The sequence below is a fragment of the Homalodisca vitripennis genome, chromosome 1 (genome assembly GCF_021130785.1).
Source record: "Homalodisca vitripennis isolate AUS2020 chromosome 1, UT_GWSS_2.1, whole genome shotgun sequence".
Lineage (NCBI taxonomy): Eukaryota > Metazoa > Arthropoda > Insecta > Hemiptera > Cicadellidae > Homalodisca > Homalodisca vitripennis.
The window spans coordinates 56454252-56471787 of NC_060207.1; the positions used below are offsets into that span (position 1 = coordinate 56454252).

General features: G+C 30.8%; 1 protein-coding gene across 4 annotated transcripts in view; it reads right to left on the reverse strand.

The window, feature by feature from the left end:
• The window catches only part of LOC124361924 (glutathione synthetase-like), a 67648-nt gene that overhangs the window by 45634 nt on the left and 4478 nt on the right, over positions 1-17536 (reverse strand). For all 4 annotated transcript variants that reach the window (XM_046816007.1, XM_046815990.1, XM_046815998.1 and 1 more), the window contains exons 3-4: positions 10681-10864; positions 7623-7698 (exon numbers count right to left, since the gene is read on the reverse strand). In XM_046816007.1, the coding sequence (XP_046671963.1) occupies positions 7623-7698; positions 10681-10864 (260 nt within the window). The remainder of the gene's footprint in view (positions 1-7622; positions 7699-10680; positions 10865-17536) is intronic.

Sequence of the window (17536 nt, forward strand, 5' to 3'; positions counted from 1 at the left end):
AATAGCTACCTTTTGACTAAGTAGTAATAAAGATTTCATTATGATATATTCTATTTACATATGAAATCACTTTAACTTAACCCTTAAAGTGTAGCATAGTGATATGTGTACCCGTACTAATAGAATCACTCTAATTGCGGTATATTTTATCTTTGTAGAAAAAAAATAAAACTTTGGCAAAGAAGATAATTAAAAATAAATCTCTAAATCAAATTTAACTGTATTGAGGTAAAAATTTCTTCAGCATGATTCATCAGAAATTTCAAGTATTGAATAAAAATGAACTGTTTAACTGCTACCATCATGTATTGACGGATCATTTTGCCTAGATATCTATTCCATGAGCCTGTCCGTTCCACTTGGAAATGTGTACAGCCTTACTGTGGTATTTTGAAACAAATTACTTGTCTTCTTTAGTAATATGATAATGCTATCTGTTGTTTTACTGAAACTACGAAATAAAAATACTCATAGTTAGTTTACTTCGAATACAATTTGATGAGTTCAGTGGAGCGATAAGTTTTATAAACAATTTATTCCATAAATTGATCTTTAATGAGTGACACACTAATTTTTAAAATTCTGCAACGTCTCCCGTCTCCTTCACCTCCCACTGTCTCCTATTTTTATAACCGTAAAGAAAGAGATACTTATCTACATGAATTGTAATAACTTAACTATATCAGTAATGAATATTTAAATTTATTTCTTACCAATAGTTTTATTAGAACAATTACTTAACATGAAAGATAGAGGAAACTAATAGTAAACCAATTAAGTTTTAAGGAGTTAAGTAACTAATTTAGTAATAGGATTAAAACTGATTTAATCAGCAAAATAACACAATATACATTGTGCAAGATGGATTGACACAATAACTCAATAGTTACTGAATACAAATACATATAAGAAATTAGTAACATTTACTGCTAGAATAGTGTGCTTAACAAACAAAAAGTACTGTGTGCCTCTCAAAACTATATTACATCAAACTCAAACACACAGTTGTACTAATTTTCTTATATAATGAGAATAGACGTTGCAATGAAATATTCTACTTTCTAGTACTAACACTCAATTTTGCTCTACTTACTTTACAAACCATTGAGCCTCTTATTTGGCCAGTAGAACTCTCAATGAATCAATCATACAGACAAAACTCACTTTAACAATCCATAAAAATCGCTATGAGAAGTGATGAAAGAAAAAACCTATTAAAAGAGATTGCGATGGCAGTACCTCTAATTAATTACCCACACATCCTAAATTAGAAATAAATGAAGGGTCTCTTAGATGATAGGTATTTCTTACACATTTTCTACAGGGTTCCCACTCAATCTTAATTATCAAATTACTGCTCCTTCACAGTTTTTACACTAAAACAATAATAATTCACGATCAATTGTTTTTATGAACAACATTAAAATAATAAATAAAAATAGAAAAAGATGGTGTTTCTTTTACACGGAGTGGCTGATATCAGTGTCTAGCACCAAAACGTGCTAAGTGGGGTGTGCAACGGCACAGAACTTGGCACTTTTGGCATCTGTTGCCGGTTCTTGTGTCTCAACTCAGCTTGAATACAAGTGTATTTAATTTCAGTTCATTTCTCAGATGCGGTGGGATGGTCAAACTATTTAACTTTTCCTTATTTCACTAATGATGTTGACAATTTGTACAAGACTAGACGGATGCATCTAAAAAATAGGAAATCATTTTAGGCCTTGGTTGTGACACAATCAGGGAACGGTATGGATTGTTAAATAATGAGCATAAAAGGAGATAATGTTTGCTGCTTGTATCATACCAGAGCTCTTACTATTAATCGTAGGAATAGTTCACATAAGCGAACCGAATTACATAAGCCTAATCGCAACATTCAGTCCTAGCGCGATTTAGAGCGTTGTTGGTTGTAGCTGCGAAATCACAGGTCTCTTTAAGGCGTACTACACACGATTCGGTGTTCTACTATGATTCTAATTCCCCTTCTTCACCTCATTTAGAAGTTGTTTCTGAATAAAGAAAAATTTTTATTTTCTTACAATGCTTCACTGTTAAGGTGATGCAGAAGAGACTGAAGAGTGATGAGACAGTTGAGTTTACCCCATCTTGAGTTCCAGATTTCTATCAAGTCAGTTTTACCTACTTCTATTATAAACCGTTCAGTGTTTAAGTAACAAATTTTTTAAAGTAAAACAAACTTAGTACCAAAATTTAAGTGTACATTTTTACAAGTTCCTTTAGTAAAATAACAATATTATTATTAAATGCACTTCTCTTTCCATGCAAATCCACTAGCTCTGGTGAAAAAATCTGAATTTTTTTAATTGAATCATAATTTATTTCCAATTTTGGTACATGAAATAGTGAACAAACTAAAATTCAAACTCCTTAAAACATAAACAAAGTGTAACAATGTAAAAATTAAGAAGTAATTATAAGTTATTTAATAACATACAATTAAGGAATCTATTTACTATATAACTAGTTGTACATTCGTTAGTAGTAGCAGTTAATTTACTTTAAGAAGTTGAGCTAATTAATAAAAAATATTAGTGACCTAGGAAATAAGCCTACATGGGCCTGTAGAAAGCCTGTGTGTAGGCTCGAGTTGCTGCCATGAAATCGTGGACGGATTGTAATTTGTTGTCTTAATTGAATATAAATCATGTGAACTACGTGGTGCGCTCGTCGCGCACTAGTAGATAATAATATAATCTACTTATACAGTATTATATTATTCATAAGTATGATTATATTTTTAAGGTGATCTATCTGATTATAAATGTCAAAAACAAAGAAATAACTGTAAATCAAAGTTTTTATTTGGTAAAGCACAGATATCATATGAAATATAGCAAATAAAAAAAGTAAAATATTAATATCGTAGTGTAAAAAAAGTACGTTATTGAGGTATCACCAAATATATTGTTCCTCCTCTCCAGCCGAATACACTAAACTGACATCCATATTTATAAAAAAAGATTGGCGGGCCACCAAAAAAGACTGCGACGACTTGTAGCGAGTGTGAACTGTAAAATGACTACTATGTCCCCAAGGCTGTGACACACTGCGGTCGGTTGCTATTGGCCTGCTCATGCCCGCTAGTTTAAACCACTCCATTTGATCAGGTGCACTACTAAATTGTGCCAGGACCAAGCACCGCGATTAGGCTTACTTAATTCTCATTAAGGTGTGAACTGGGCCTTGCGACATTGTCTCGGTAACGACACTTGTTGAGTCATTCAATCGCAAGTTGAAGAGATTTTGACGGTTTGTAAATTAAATTCATAGCATATAAAACGTTTTTTCACTGTGAACGAAATTCACGGCTTAATCACTGTGTCATGGTTGGGTGGGCACCCTGTTCTACCTATATTTCCTGTGAGTATGTTAAACTCTCCAGGAAAAACCAAGTATGCTACAGAACAATAAACTAAAAGAAGGGAAAGGTAAAACCCTTTTCACAAATCTACTATACATCTCATATTAACTGAAGAGCCTCGGTTTCTACATTTTTGCAACCTTGATTTTATGTTCTTGAGAATGATGGCATATTCCAGATGATTTTGGATCAAGTAATAAAGTATACAGAGAAAGCATCAAATTATCAATTTTAATAAATTCAGAAAACCCATATGACTTAAGTTTATTCTTGTTGTTGAAATAATATTGTTTATGTGATTAGGACATCAAGATCTTAGTGTGATACACTTTTATGATTCTACAGTATTATGTTCAGTTCACACATAATATAATCAACTACCTTCTACTAAGAACACTTCACACAAGGAGAAGATGAAATTTGTATTAAATGCTGTACCAGTTGTCTTTGAGAAAATATTTCACAATAAAAATAGTCCTAACTAAAAGACTACTAGAACCAAGAACACAATTGGATAAAAGTACTGTAACATTAGCTGGAACTGCAGTCCACTGTATGAATTTCAAAGATGAGGTGAATGTGGTAATGGCATTTTAGCAATGAGAACATTCTTACAGATTATTGGATTCAGAGGATGGTCAAACTATATCTTGGCACTGGCAAACTTGCTGGAACAAGGTGAGATAGTTAACAAACATATCAAGCCCAATGTTCCACCATCATATTTACAAAAAGATTTGGACACCTCATCAAGCATTGTTTTTGCACTTCTGCTCATACATTTTTATGTATTTTTGAACTTCAGTATAGTCAAATCACCTCAACATCTTATTTGACGGATTAACAAGAGGAAAATGCAACCTCGGCTGATACAACCATGTTTCAACAGTATAAAAGAATCAATGAAACCAGAATGCCATACCACTCCACCAAGTGATTATTAAAATATTCTCTAATTAGTTGACACATGCAAGAAAACTCTTACCTCTAGACATGTAAACATCAAAATATTAAGTTTGATGAAACTTCCATATGAGATCTTCTGAAAGAACATGTCTGACAGAACCATCTCTCTCATTCCATTGTATTCACTATCAAGCTATCTAAAGTACGCATTTTTCTGGGATAAAGGAGGTTAAAATTTTGGAACATGAAAGCCACTTTCAGACAAAGCAACACTGCTTTAGCTAATACCACTCAAAGACAATAAGATTTATTAGATTTTAGCCAAAAACCAAGGACATTCTGATACAGGATAGCTTAACAATGTTTCAAATGTCCGACATCTTTAGACAAAACTTGTATGGAAAAATAACAGTTTACCAAATCAAAAAGACCTTTGAACAATTCCCCTGATACTGTTGTAAATTGAATTGTTACATCAAAGGTATATAACAATTTAAAAACTAACAGATTTTGGTCTTTTTATTTGTAATATGATTTATTGTTATTTGATCCAATAAAATTTACAATAAACTAATAGAAGTATTGGTATTGACATTGGAGTGTTTGTCTCCCTGTAGACTAAGCCCAAAGAATCTATGGTGACCACATTTCTCCTCTAATCTGGCAATAGCACACAAACTTATAGTCTCCCTCCAAGAGGAGAGACTGTATATGGCCTTTTGCTGTAGTTATAGACAGGGGTTTAATGCTTTTTAAAACTAATATATAAAGCAACATTTCAAGTATGGATGACCATTTTTAAACAAGAATAACAAAACATTTTATGTGAAAGAGTAACACTTTAGATCAATAAAATTTTAAAAAAACTTCAAAATCACATCTTTATTTTTATATAAAACAGTTATAAGATGTAGTTATTTCTTACAATATACTAGTAAATAGAAGTACTTAAAAGATAAAACTGTATTATAAGAAAATAACTTCTACAAGTCAACTGTTGTAGAATGCTTTGATGTTATGATCATACAAGAATTGAGGTACACACCAACAATACCAGTAATGCCGCAAAAATAAAAGCCTTCTTACCATTACAAACTAGTTGTCAGAAAACATTTCCCTCACATCATAAAGAACTTGAATTTAAACCTGTAATGACTGTACCCAAATATTTCAAGCAGATAATTTAATATTAAAATAAACGTTTGAAACACAATTCCTCTAGGAGATTCCTCAGATGGAGACTGTACAGAAACCTTTTAGTCCTGAGAAGAAAACAACCCACCCATATATCATCTGACACTCATGGAATGGTGAGACACAATCTGTACAAAAACCTTACTTCACAGCAGAAAACATGGTCAACATAGATACTACAGGCATAGTTGACAAAGTGTTAATGGTCTCACTCTATTTCCAAGGTTTCATAATGGATTCATTAAAATAATAGTATAATTGTATTTTTGAGTATTTATCAATAACAAAACCATCATATGAATGTTTCATCATATGAACTCTGAGGAAACCAAACAATTAACAGATATAATTGAATAAAACATTTCTGAATGTATATGTGAGTGCTGAAAAGGTTGTATATGGAGTATAGGGAAAATTTAGATTTCATGGGTTAAAATAAAATAAATAAACTACAAAAGTAGCAGTAATTTGATAAGTGTGTATAATTGTTCCAGTAATTATGTTTTGGTTGCTTAATTTTATATTATAGGTAAGGTTTAAGATTGTCCACATTAGTTTGTAAACAAATAAAGTGATAACACTACAGAGGCCGAATGCCAATTCTCAGTGTCATAAAAGTAGTGACTGATAATAGTGTATATTGTTTGATTGCCGGCCATCAAAACTGTGTAGGATGGTCGAGTATATTCCTACCATTATAAGATGCATGAAGTGTAATATTGCAGAAGGAATAAAGATATTTTCATTTCATATTTCATTTTTGCAAAAATAACAAATACTCCTAAAGTCACTACTATCATTCTCTGACTATGACTGCAACTCATCATCACAAACCCGTAAAAATAAAATTTATTTGAGCATCTCATAAAAGAATTGTACACTAAAGCTTTTTAATATAATCATAGAATACAAAGAAATCTGTTGACACAATGACTAAAAGTAATTTCTGCCAGCATCGAGCAAACACAGCTGAACTCAAGTACACCATGATGGATTTCAAAGTTCCCAGAGGAATACAAGGAGGTGAAGAACTTTAGCACGAACATACTAAAACTTTGTGAATGATGATCGCTGGTTGTGGGACAACTTCTTGTGTAATATAACAACGAATAAGAGAATAAAATGAGACAGAAGTGTTGAAATGAAATGCATCAGTTACCAAACTTTACAACATCGTTACAAATGTTATAATTTGTCAGAGATCGTAAAGAAGTTAATTAACTACCAAAATGAATTATATCTATTTATAAATATTCACCTTGTCTTGGTAATAAAGTTTCAATTGACTTGTGACTCAAGACCAAATCTCTGATCAACATGCTCTAGTTCAACGACGTGTGATGAGAGTACTGGTCTCAAAAGATATCTTGAATAACAGGTCTGCCTCGTATGTCTGCCTTTTAGTTGTTACTGTTCGTTAATATTTTCATTAATATAGTGGAATAAAAACAAGGCCTGTTATTGATTTGACAGTGAAATTGACATGGAGTTGCTGACAAACACAAATCTAGTGATTGATTATTTAGACAACATAGTTCAAGTGAATACAGGGAAAATAAGAGTGACGGTAAGTCTGGCAAAAATGAGCCTGGAATTGCATAATAGACAGTATAGCATTGTCATAAAGTTGTTTATGAGCCTGCAATTGCATAATAGACAGTCTAGCATTGTCATAAAGTTGTTTATGAACCTGCAATTGCATAGACAGTCCAGCACAGTCATACAGTTTTTTATGCACCTTCCGCCTGATCTCTTAAATAAACATATAACAGTTATTATATGTATTTTAAAAATATGTTGTTATGATTTAAAGATGTAAAAATAAATAAAATAAATGAAACATGCACTTTGACTCAGTGCAGCAAAGTAAGTATATTGAAAGTCTAGATCTAGATGCAAATCTTTCATACTTAAAAAGGATTTAGGTTACAAACGAATTAATTTTATGTAACTTAACACAAGCAGATCTAGTCTCATAGACAAATGACTGTAAATAGTGTATACACAAGAGTACAATTATAAACCTAGGTTAAGATATTGGGCTGCATCACTGAATTCACAATGTTCCTTCAATGTATTATTATGTTATGGTTATCTCAACATGCGCATAAGTACTGTAAATATACAAATAACTTACCTGACCATATCCTTCTTTCCGAATTGTCTCATAGAGTTTGTACAAACGTCCTGTGAATTCATCAACTTTGATTGTGCTGAAATGAAAAACAAATTCATTTACAACAAATCACAAAAAATACAATAAAACTAATTTATATTTTTTACTAGACTTTATACAGGGTGTGACAGACCACGTGTCTGCGATGTATAGCGGCTGGACCGAGAAACAAATCTTCATTTTAACAAAAACCCCTATATTTTGAGCCCAGAGAATTAGGAAAAATAATTTTTAACATCCAAGATTGGAAAGGGGTAGGAGTATATTTTTAGAAAATTTTCAAATAAAAAGGTAGGTAGGTCGAGCCATATCAAGTTCACTAAAAAAGTTTTAAATATATTTTGATTTTTGTATACAGGAAGGTCCAATTATGTCAAAGTTGTACAGTTTCACAGTTTTTTTTTAACTGTTACCTTATTGAAAATTTTTCCAAATCCAAAATTTTTCAAAGGATACCAAAGAAGTACGCTTTCTTAATATTAGTACAAATTGTCAAATAAGTTGTCAAACAAAATTCCATGTAACTGGTTTATTCTAAAACCTAATTATTACCACTGATAAACTTTATCTAAAGACAGACAGCACCAAGAAAATGACTAACACTTGATATATCTTGATACAAGTGATATTTCTGCACCAATCCAACGGTGCTTAAATCACATTAATATGTTGACAGAGTGTATTATAAGAAGTTATTATGCAAGGAAGTTTTGACGAACCACAAATGGTCAACTAACACTACATAAAATGCTTTTGGCCGACCAAAAAATGATAAGCTAACACTTTTAAGATTAAGAACTAAAAGTTACTTTACCTCTTACCTAATAAAATAATACTTCCAGAATATGTACGTTTTAGTTAAAATATACGGATGTATATTCTATTACTTACAAAATACACTGAAAATTAAGATTTCAATTGATGCATGAACATAAAAATAGAACATACAAGACGAAATATTTTACAAAATCATTTAATAACTAATATTTATGCTTTACAGAAACAAATGACTCAATGAAGGAAGTGGTGATGTTAATTGAAGTTATTATTGCGTCTTAGAGCAAGAGCTCTCGGCTAGGCCTGAATTTCTATTTGTATAAATTAACTTGTCTGGTTCGGATGACTTGCTTTGAGATTGTATTGGATTGCTTTGGGCTTCTTAGGATTAGGCAGCAATCTGAAATTGAAAATACTTTGTTGTTCCTTATGCTAAAATTGTGTCTTAATCATGGCTGACATAAGTACTCATTTACTAATTAAAACAATAACAAGGAAATGATTATTCAAATACTGCAAAATGATTATCTTAAACTGAACCTGAACTGAATCTCACACTCTTAGACCTCATCATAGTTAGTGAACCAAAAGACAGTCTAATCATCTGTTCATTCTACCACCATAGACCCAAGTTTGGCGAAAGCTTTTTAAATATAAGGACGTTGAACATTTAAATGATAAGACCTTTATAAGACTTGTTCTTTTGGTACAATGGCATTCAGTAGAAATCAAAATAAACGTTAATGCAATGATCAATACATTAAATGCATTAATTCTGTCTCTGAATAGCATGCCCCAGTATAAGAAAAAATTAAACAAAGGATGTCCAGTACCTCATTCATGAAATTTTTTATTTCATGGCTCTAAAGAACTCAGTCTACCAAAATGCTCAAATGTGGTGGCCATGAGTTAGTATCGCTAGCTCTGAAAGAGTCAAGCACAGAGTCTTTGAAATTTCTGATTAAGACATATCAACAAATTATTAGCCCAGAAAAAGTACTTATACTGTTCTTAAGCTTAACGTGATAAAATTGGGTTTAGTAAGCAGCCCTCTCCAGTCTCTGTTAAAGTTCCCTTGAATGGTCCAAGTAATTGTTTATTTTATATTTTCAAACAACAATACATTATTTAACTATCCAAAATTACATTGATTATCTTTACATTCCATTCCATCTGACGTTATTCACATCAACAGATTCAATCCAGACCAGTCATAAAGCTGGATGTCAGACACATAACTATGACTAGTTAAAAAATTCATTTTTTCTATACTTTCATCAGTCACATTAATTTTCAGTAAATCAATTTTTAGTAAAGAAATGGTATTTTCTTTCAACTCTGCAAGTTTGTCTTAATCCATGCTCTGAACAAGCTTCCATCACTGCTTTCAACAATATTAAAGAGCCATTAGCATTCTGTCTGCAGTGTCTAAAGATCTTTTAACAAATAACGAATTGTCAAATTTCTACAAACAAGGATATTTTTATGCTTATTAGTCTGGATTGATACAGTATCACAGTACTTAATCACGTTACTTCGAATAACAGAGGACAACCACCTTGCCACGGTTCAGCAACAATCAACTATTTTAGTCTTGTTTGACTTCTCCAAGAATTTTTACTGTGTCAATCAAACATATATTCACTTTCTATATACTTTATATACACAGTTTTGTTCAGAATAATATTTCCTAGTTTTATTACAAATTTTGGTCTGTTTCTTGGTAAAATAAAGTTATTGTTGCCTAAATATGAAACATGTGTTTTTTCACTCCATATTTTGCACATGACACAGTTTTTCTAAAAAAAAAAAAAAAAAAACTATTCAACTTACAGTTCTGGGACCTGTTTTATTCAATATATCAAGTCAAAAACTATGAGAAACTATAGGATTTGCCTCTTAGTTTTCCTTACCAGAATATCATAAAAGACCTTGTTTTACATGGTGAGCTAAAATCCGGGTGAAATCTTTCACTACCCTTGACTTACCAAAGAAGCATTTTTGGACTCATGTTCATATAAACTTTTTCATTACGTTTATGTATAGAATGAGATCCCACAGTTTCTGCATATCTTTGTGAATCACCCTGTATGTTAGTATATACAGTATACATACTGCAAGGAAACTGGGCCTAGGACTCAAAACTCCAAAATTTAGCACTGTTTATGTCTGAGAGTGACTAATGATATGCTCTATACAAACACACATTAATAAAACAATATAAAACCAGTATATTACTTACTTTCTCAAGCTCTCTTCAAGAAATTCATGATCATGAGCAACTTTGTGCATCAGCTCGTTGACTATGGGTTGAAGTGCAACAGCTCTTTCAAACTCTTTCCTAGGAAATGCTGAAGGCAGAAGTGTAAACGGTGCAAAATTGAGAGAGTCAGTTGAGAAATTAGTCTTGGATCTCATACATGCACCTAAAAAACCAATAGATTTGTTTCAATGCATTTTATTTAAGTGAACTTAAGTATAAGTTATAAAATAAGAAGGTTAAATAAATAACTGTACTAACAACTACGAGTGACACAAAAATATCTGTTCTGGTGCAATTAAAAAGAAAACCCACAAAAAATAAACTTTCAATAAAGCCTTTTCAACTTTCAACTCATAAAATAATATATTTTTTAAACTAGAGCTTATGTTTGGAACAATTAGTGTCTTTAAAGCTTAAGGATCTGTTTAGAATTACAAGCATCTGATAGGTCTTAACTCTGTTTTGGAGAGAAACAATAGTATTTAAATCATTTGAGAAACGGATGAAAATTATTAGTACCCTAGATGATATTGCAATCATGTTTACCAAATCAGTTAAATACACTATTTAGGAATAGTGTATTTAACTGATTATATACTTGATTTATATGGCTTCACAAATTAACTATAAATGCTTTGAAAATAGAACAATGAAAATAAAACAGAATGTAACAGCAGAGTATTGTGATTAGATAGACCTGATGTAGGCCTATAAAGATTATTTGACACAATCTGACTTAACAAAAATAGAATATACAGTAATGCAAGTTACAGAAGTAATATTTAAACATAACTTCAGATACCGTAACAACAATTTCTTGGTTTCTCAAAATCTGGTAACAGAATCTTTATCAACAGCCAACCACACACTGGCATAAATTTCATCACATTCTTCAAATACAAGTTCATGCTGCAGATTTCTTTCATTTCATTTTTGAAATTCCCATGTTAATTAACATTATCCTCATCACTGCTTTCTTCATTTTAATTTCTTTGGCTACTGTGTATTATCCAGAGGTCACTATTTTTTAATAATTTTTCTTACTGAGAATCTAAAAACCTACATTATTAGAAAGAACAAACTAAAAAACTTAAAATTGGTTTTTGATTTACTGTGAAAATTACATGTCATTATGAAAATCGGTCCTTGTTTTCTACCTCCTAAAAAGAAGTGATGTTGGTGAAAAATAGGCCACTATGTCCCTATTTACTATTTTTTATCTACATCACTTCCTTTTTTGAGGCAGAAATTGATCATCATAAAGACATGTCATTTTCACTGTAAGTCTGTCATTGTCAATATAAGTCTGTCAAATAAAGTCTGTTCTTTCTAATAATGTTGTTTTTTAGGTCCCTGCTAAGGAAAACTGTTAAAAAAATAGTGGCCTCCGGATAATAAAAAAGTACCGATTTGTTATGAAGTGAACTAATCTTTCAGTTTTTCTGCTGGTACATAAAAGGCAACAAACAAAGGAACTGGTTTTGGTAAATGCTCTTAATTTTCTTAATGAACCCTGATGGCCGTTTAAATTGAGAAAGGGTGTATTAAGAATGATAAACAGAACTTTCCCAGTTTTGTTCTTGCAAAATATTTTAAAACTGGGGTTGAACTTAATTGTAAATCAATCCAGAAAAATGGTTTAAGCCATCCAAGCAATAGTTTATGAAATTAGAAGTTTTTACATTTTTGAAGTTTTGTGGATTGTTACTCTACCCGATAACTAACAGTTTTATCTTATGCTGCCCGTGCCATTAACACATACCATTGCTATAAACCTTTCTTTGCTCACTTAAAAACCAGAAGTGAATTGAATTTTTCATGTCTTGAACAGTTCGCCGCATTTCATCGATGTAGTATATATCAACCCTTACATAAAGTGCAATTGCTTCCTTAATAAACTTATCTTTAAATTTAAATATTAGTCTGATAAATCTGAGGAAAGATTTTCTTTTTCTTTTCTAACTCTCTGATCTTGTGCCCAGATTTGCTGTGTAATTAAATGTACATTAAGTCTTCTAAGGCTTTGCTGAAGTCTTAGAAAATATAAATTTTCCAGCATATCCTCTTTGGAGTCTGGTTTTAATGCAAATTGTCTTACCTGAGCCTTTGTTTCCTTAATATAACTTATAGCACAAGTTCACACCCCATACATTTTTGCAAGTTGTTCTCTACTTTAACCTTTTTTCAACAGAAACTTACTTAACCAATTGTACAGAAACGATTGATTCGGTAAACCAGAAAGTGCATGTAAACAGATCAATGATCGAAGCCAATAAGTGAGTAGATTAAAGTTAAATGGGCAACTGTGAGAGGGCTCTCCAAATGATCTGAGAACTCACTGTTAAATGTGAGTAGTCTTAATTTTGGTTGAATAAAATTTTGACTTGGAAGGTGATCCCTTACATAAAATTACAAATTAGTGTAAGTGTGGTTTCACAATCTGAGGTGGATGATGGTTGAGGTCTGATAGTCCAGTCAACACAGGATATATGTTAGAAGTAATTCCCGGAGAGCTGAATTCTTCCTTGTTGATAGCCTGTGATAAAATTAGTAATTTTCCAAAAGACTCCCCTTTGTACTCTACTCTTAACTCCTTTTTCAACATAAATTTTTATGCCTTTAGGAAAATAACTGGTACTAAAAAAGTAATAAAGTATACTCTTTCAAACCTTTTTGGTTTTGTTTCTATAAAGTAAGGCTAAAAATAAAACATGGTTATCAAATTTTACCAAAACATTTTTGATCATTATTAGGGTAAAATGTAATTTTACCTTTAAAATGGCATGGATTAATATTAAACATGTAGGACATAAACTTAAAAAAGCAATATCCAGTGTGCAATTTGTCCTGCATCATATGGTACAGCATTGTAAATTGATTTTCAGATTCATAAACAGTGACAGGTTTGGTTTGGGGGAAATATACCCTACTACCAGAGTGGCTTTTCACTGTCCAAAACCTATGAAAGGCCTAGGAACAGACCAGCAGTTTCCTTATAATATAAATATAAGTTAATATACCTGAATATTGAACAAATCAATTAAAGAAAGCATAATAATAACTCTTAAATAATAATTAAGTTTTCTAAGCCTTTTTGAATTGAAATAATTTGATACTAATTGGTCTTTATCACCCTCATCGCTACTAAGCTATATTGTGTTGTGTTATTATATGCTCACATGTAGATGGACATCACAATCCTAATTTTCTAAAGACACAATAATTTCCACACCCCGTCATAAAACTAATGTTAAAACATCATTGTACACAATAGCTTCCTTAGTTGGTGTTAGACAAAAAAAAACCTTTCTCTTTTCTTCACTGTCTTTGATATATTCCTATCTTCAATGCCAATCTGTTGGTAGTATCTTGTTTTCAGCAAAAATTGATCTTGTAAGTATAATATACTTTAAGAAGATGTTGACTACATTCTCCCAAAAATAATAATATTTTAGCTACACAAATTTTGATTTTTGTTGTTAATTTTAAAAAATCCAAAATAACAATACATAGTATACTAGTTTTCATTAAAAAATATCAGTGAAATTACATTTTTTGTTTTAGTGCCACAACTACTAGGTTTTCAAGAAATATGACAATATCGTCTTTTGTAGATGTACAAAAAAGATTTTAAAAAGATTAATTTTGGAGAATCAGATGTTTCTATAGACCTGCAAATTTATGATCAAAGAGAGATGGGGAGAAGCACAAAGGGGAGAAATTAGAGCTTTGAGAAATTCATGTATCTTATCACAGTTTACTAACAGGGAAAGAAATTCAGCTCTCATCTGTACAATCACTTTCAACATATGATCAATTTCAACCTGTTGACTAGGCTATGAACAGAAACCCCAGCTGACTAGCTTCCCTCCACATCACCAGCACTACACCCACAACACATGTTAGCTAATAGAGAGTAAACGGCTTAATAATCAGAATGAGAATGCAGTATATGGCTCTGACTGCTGCTGCAAACTGATAATTAGCCTCCTCATTTTTTCCTGTAATTGATCTTCACCTAGTAATTTATATCCTGTAATTAATTGGTCTTCTAAGGAAAAAATCAAACAGAGATTAACTTATTTACTAATACTAACAGTTTTAGTTATCTTACCTATTTAAAGAGTTATTTCAACACTTCTTATGCACTTGACATTATCTCACTCATTGCTGATTTTACATAATCAACAGTTACTAAAAGTTGAAATTAGCAGCCATATCATTGCTTTTAAGAAATTACTTCACTCTGAATACTATTTGTTACTGCTATCTTTCATTTCTCAGGCGTGCTATTTTACTTATATTCAGTAGTTGTATGAAACTCTTATTGTTGTGGATTACTTTCCACATTTTTGGACCAAAAACCATTACAACTACTAGTTGATAATGTATTTTTTATAATATAAATAATATATATAAAAAATATAAACTATATATAAAATTAATATATCTCTAATAAAATATTGTATTATTATGTGTATCATTATGTACATCAAGCACATTCCTTATATTATTCTATTAGAAATAAATGTTCATATTATCACCCCTTATTATACTACCTCATTCAATTTTCTATTTTATACACATACTAAAACAATGCCATTGAAAATATCAATAATTTTAAGCTTTACCTGATAATGTTCTATAAATTTTAAAGCATATCTAATTAACCTGTAGTCTTCGATTATTTTGACAACTCTTTCTCGATGTGAAGAATGAGAATTATCATTCAAACAGTCTGCACCTGATCGTTGTTTACAAAAATAAAAATACGTATTTTGATCACAATATTTTTTAAGAACTTAACTTTCATCAACAGTCAATAATTTTGTGAATTACTTTTCTACTTAAAGTGTTTGAACTAACACAATTTTAAAACTAGTGAGGTTTGGATTAGCAAGGATCTACTATACTTAATGTACTGATGACACCTGTCTATTGACATAACCAACCAGTCTCTTAAAGCATAATCAAACAAAATAATTAAATGTAGAATCTTGGAGCATTGGAATAACTATTTATTGTAGTATCACTAGATAAAGGAATACGACATTTTCCAATATATAATTTTTTATTTTGTGCAAGGCCTTTCTGAATCAAAGATTCCATCATCAGGCACTTCACAAATTATCAAATGTTTACATTTTTGTAATAATAATTAATTTTATAATAACATATGGTAAACAATTTGGATGTATGGTTAGCCAGTATCAAATATTTAATCAGAATTTAATTTTAATTTTTTTATAAATTGATATGAGAGTAAAACTGAATTTTGAATTGGTCCGTCTTCATTATTGATAATTTTTTCTTGATTTATGGTAATGTAAAATGTTTCCCAAGCATTTAAGTGTGTTGTGTTTGTAACTTCTTTTAATAATCGTAAATTTTTATTAGAGATTGTGTGTCCAGATTCAATACAGTGATTCGCCACAGCAGATTTTTCATTTCTTCCATATTTTATGTGTGCAAAGTGTTCTTTGAATCGTGTTTTAATGTTCCTTTTAGTTTGGCCAATGTACAATTTATCACAGTCGTTGCATTTAATTTCATAAATTCCTGATTTGTTTTCGAATGTGGTTTTGTCCTTGGGATTTCCTAATATTTGTGATAATTTGTTGTTTGTTTTATAAGTGATAGATTTGTTTGTATGTTTTTTAAAAATTTTCTGCAATTGATTTGAAATGTTACTGTATGTTGTACAGATGAATTCTTGTTTATTATCTTGAAGTGGTAGTAATGTTGTTCTAGATTTTCTTAATTTTCTCTTGATTGATTTGTGAAGTATGTTGTCAATAAGTTGTGTGGTGTAACCGTTAAAAATAGCAATATCTTTGATGTAGTTTAACTCTGTTGTAGTTATCGATAGATAGTGGAGTATTCAAAAGTCTGTAAATCAAGTAAATCAATACAGTAACATTTCAAATCAATTGCAGAAAATTTTTAAAAAACATACAAACAAATCTATCACTTATAAAACAAACAACAAATTATCACAAATATTAGGAAATCCCAAGGACAAAACCACATTCGAAAACAAATCAGGAATTTATGAAATTAAATGCAACGACTGTGATAAATTGTACATTGGCCAAACTAAAAGGAACATTAAAACACGATTCAAAGAACACTTTGCACACATAAAATATGGAAGAAATGAAAAATCTGCTGTGGCGAATCACTGTATTGAATCTGGACACACAATCTCTAATAAAAATTTACGATTATTAAAAGAAGTTACAAACACAACACACTTAATTGCTTGGGAAACATTTTACATTACCATAAATCAAGAAAAAATTATCAATAATGAAGACGGACCAATTCAAAATTCAGTTTTACTCTCATATCAATTTATAAAAAAATTAAAATTAAATTCTGATTAAATATTTGATACTGGCTAACCATACATCCAAATTGTTTACCATATGTTATTATAAAATTAATTATTATTACAAAAATGTAAACATTTGATAATTTGTGAAGTGCCTGATGATGGAATCTTTGATTCAGAAAGGCCTTGCACAAAATAAAAAATTATATATTGGAAAATGTCGTATTCCTTTATCTAGTGATACTACAATAAAATAATTAAAGTTACTGTAACTTTCATCAGTTCACTTAAAAACTCATTGCAAATCCACTGAAAGTCTAGTTATGCTGCCACACACAATACCATGATGAATTTCATAGCCAAACCTACTAACAGATGAAAACAGCCCAAGAAGAGGTGTATTTCGTCTGTAGTAGCTTATATCTGAACCATGAATGAATCCGTAAACTCCTTTAATCAAAGAGTGTTAATACTGTAGTCCCTAGCAATATAGTTTGTGGC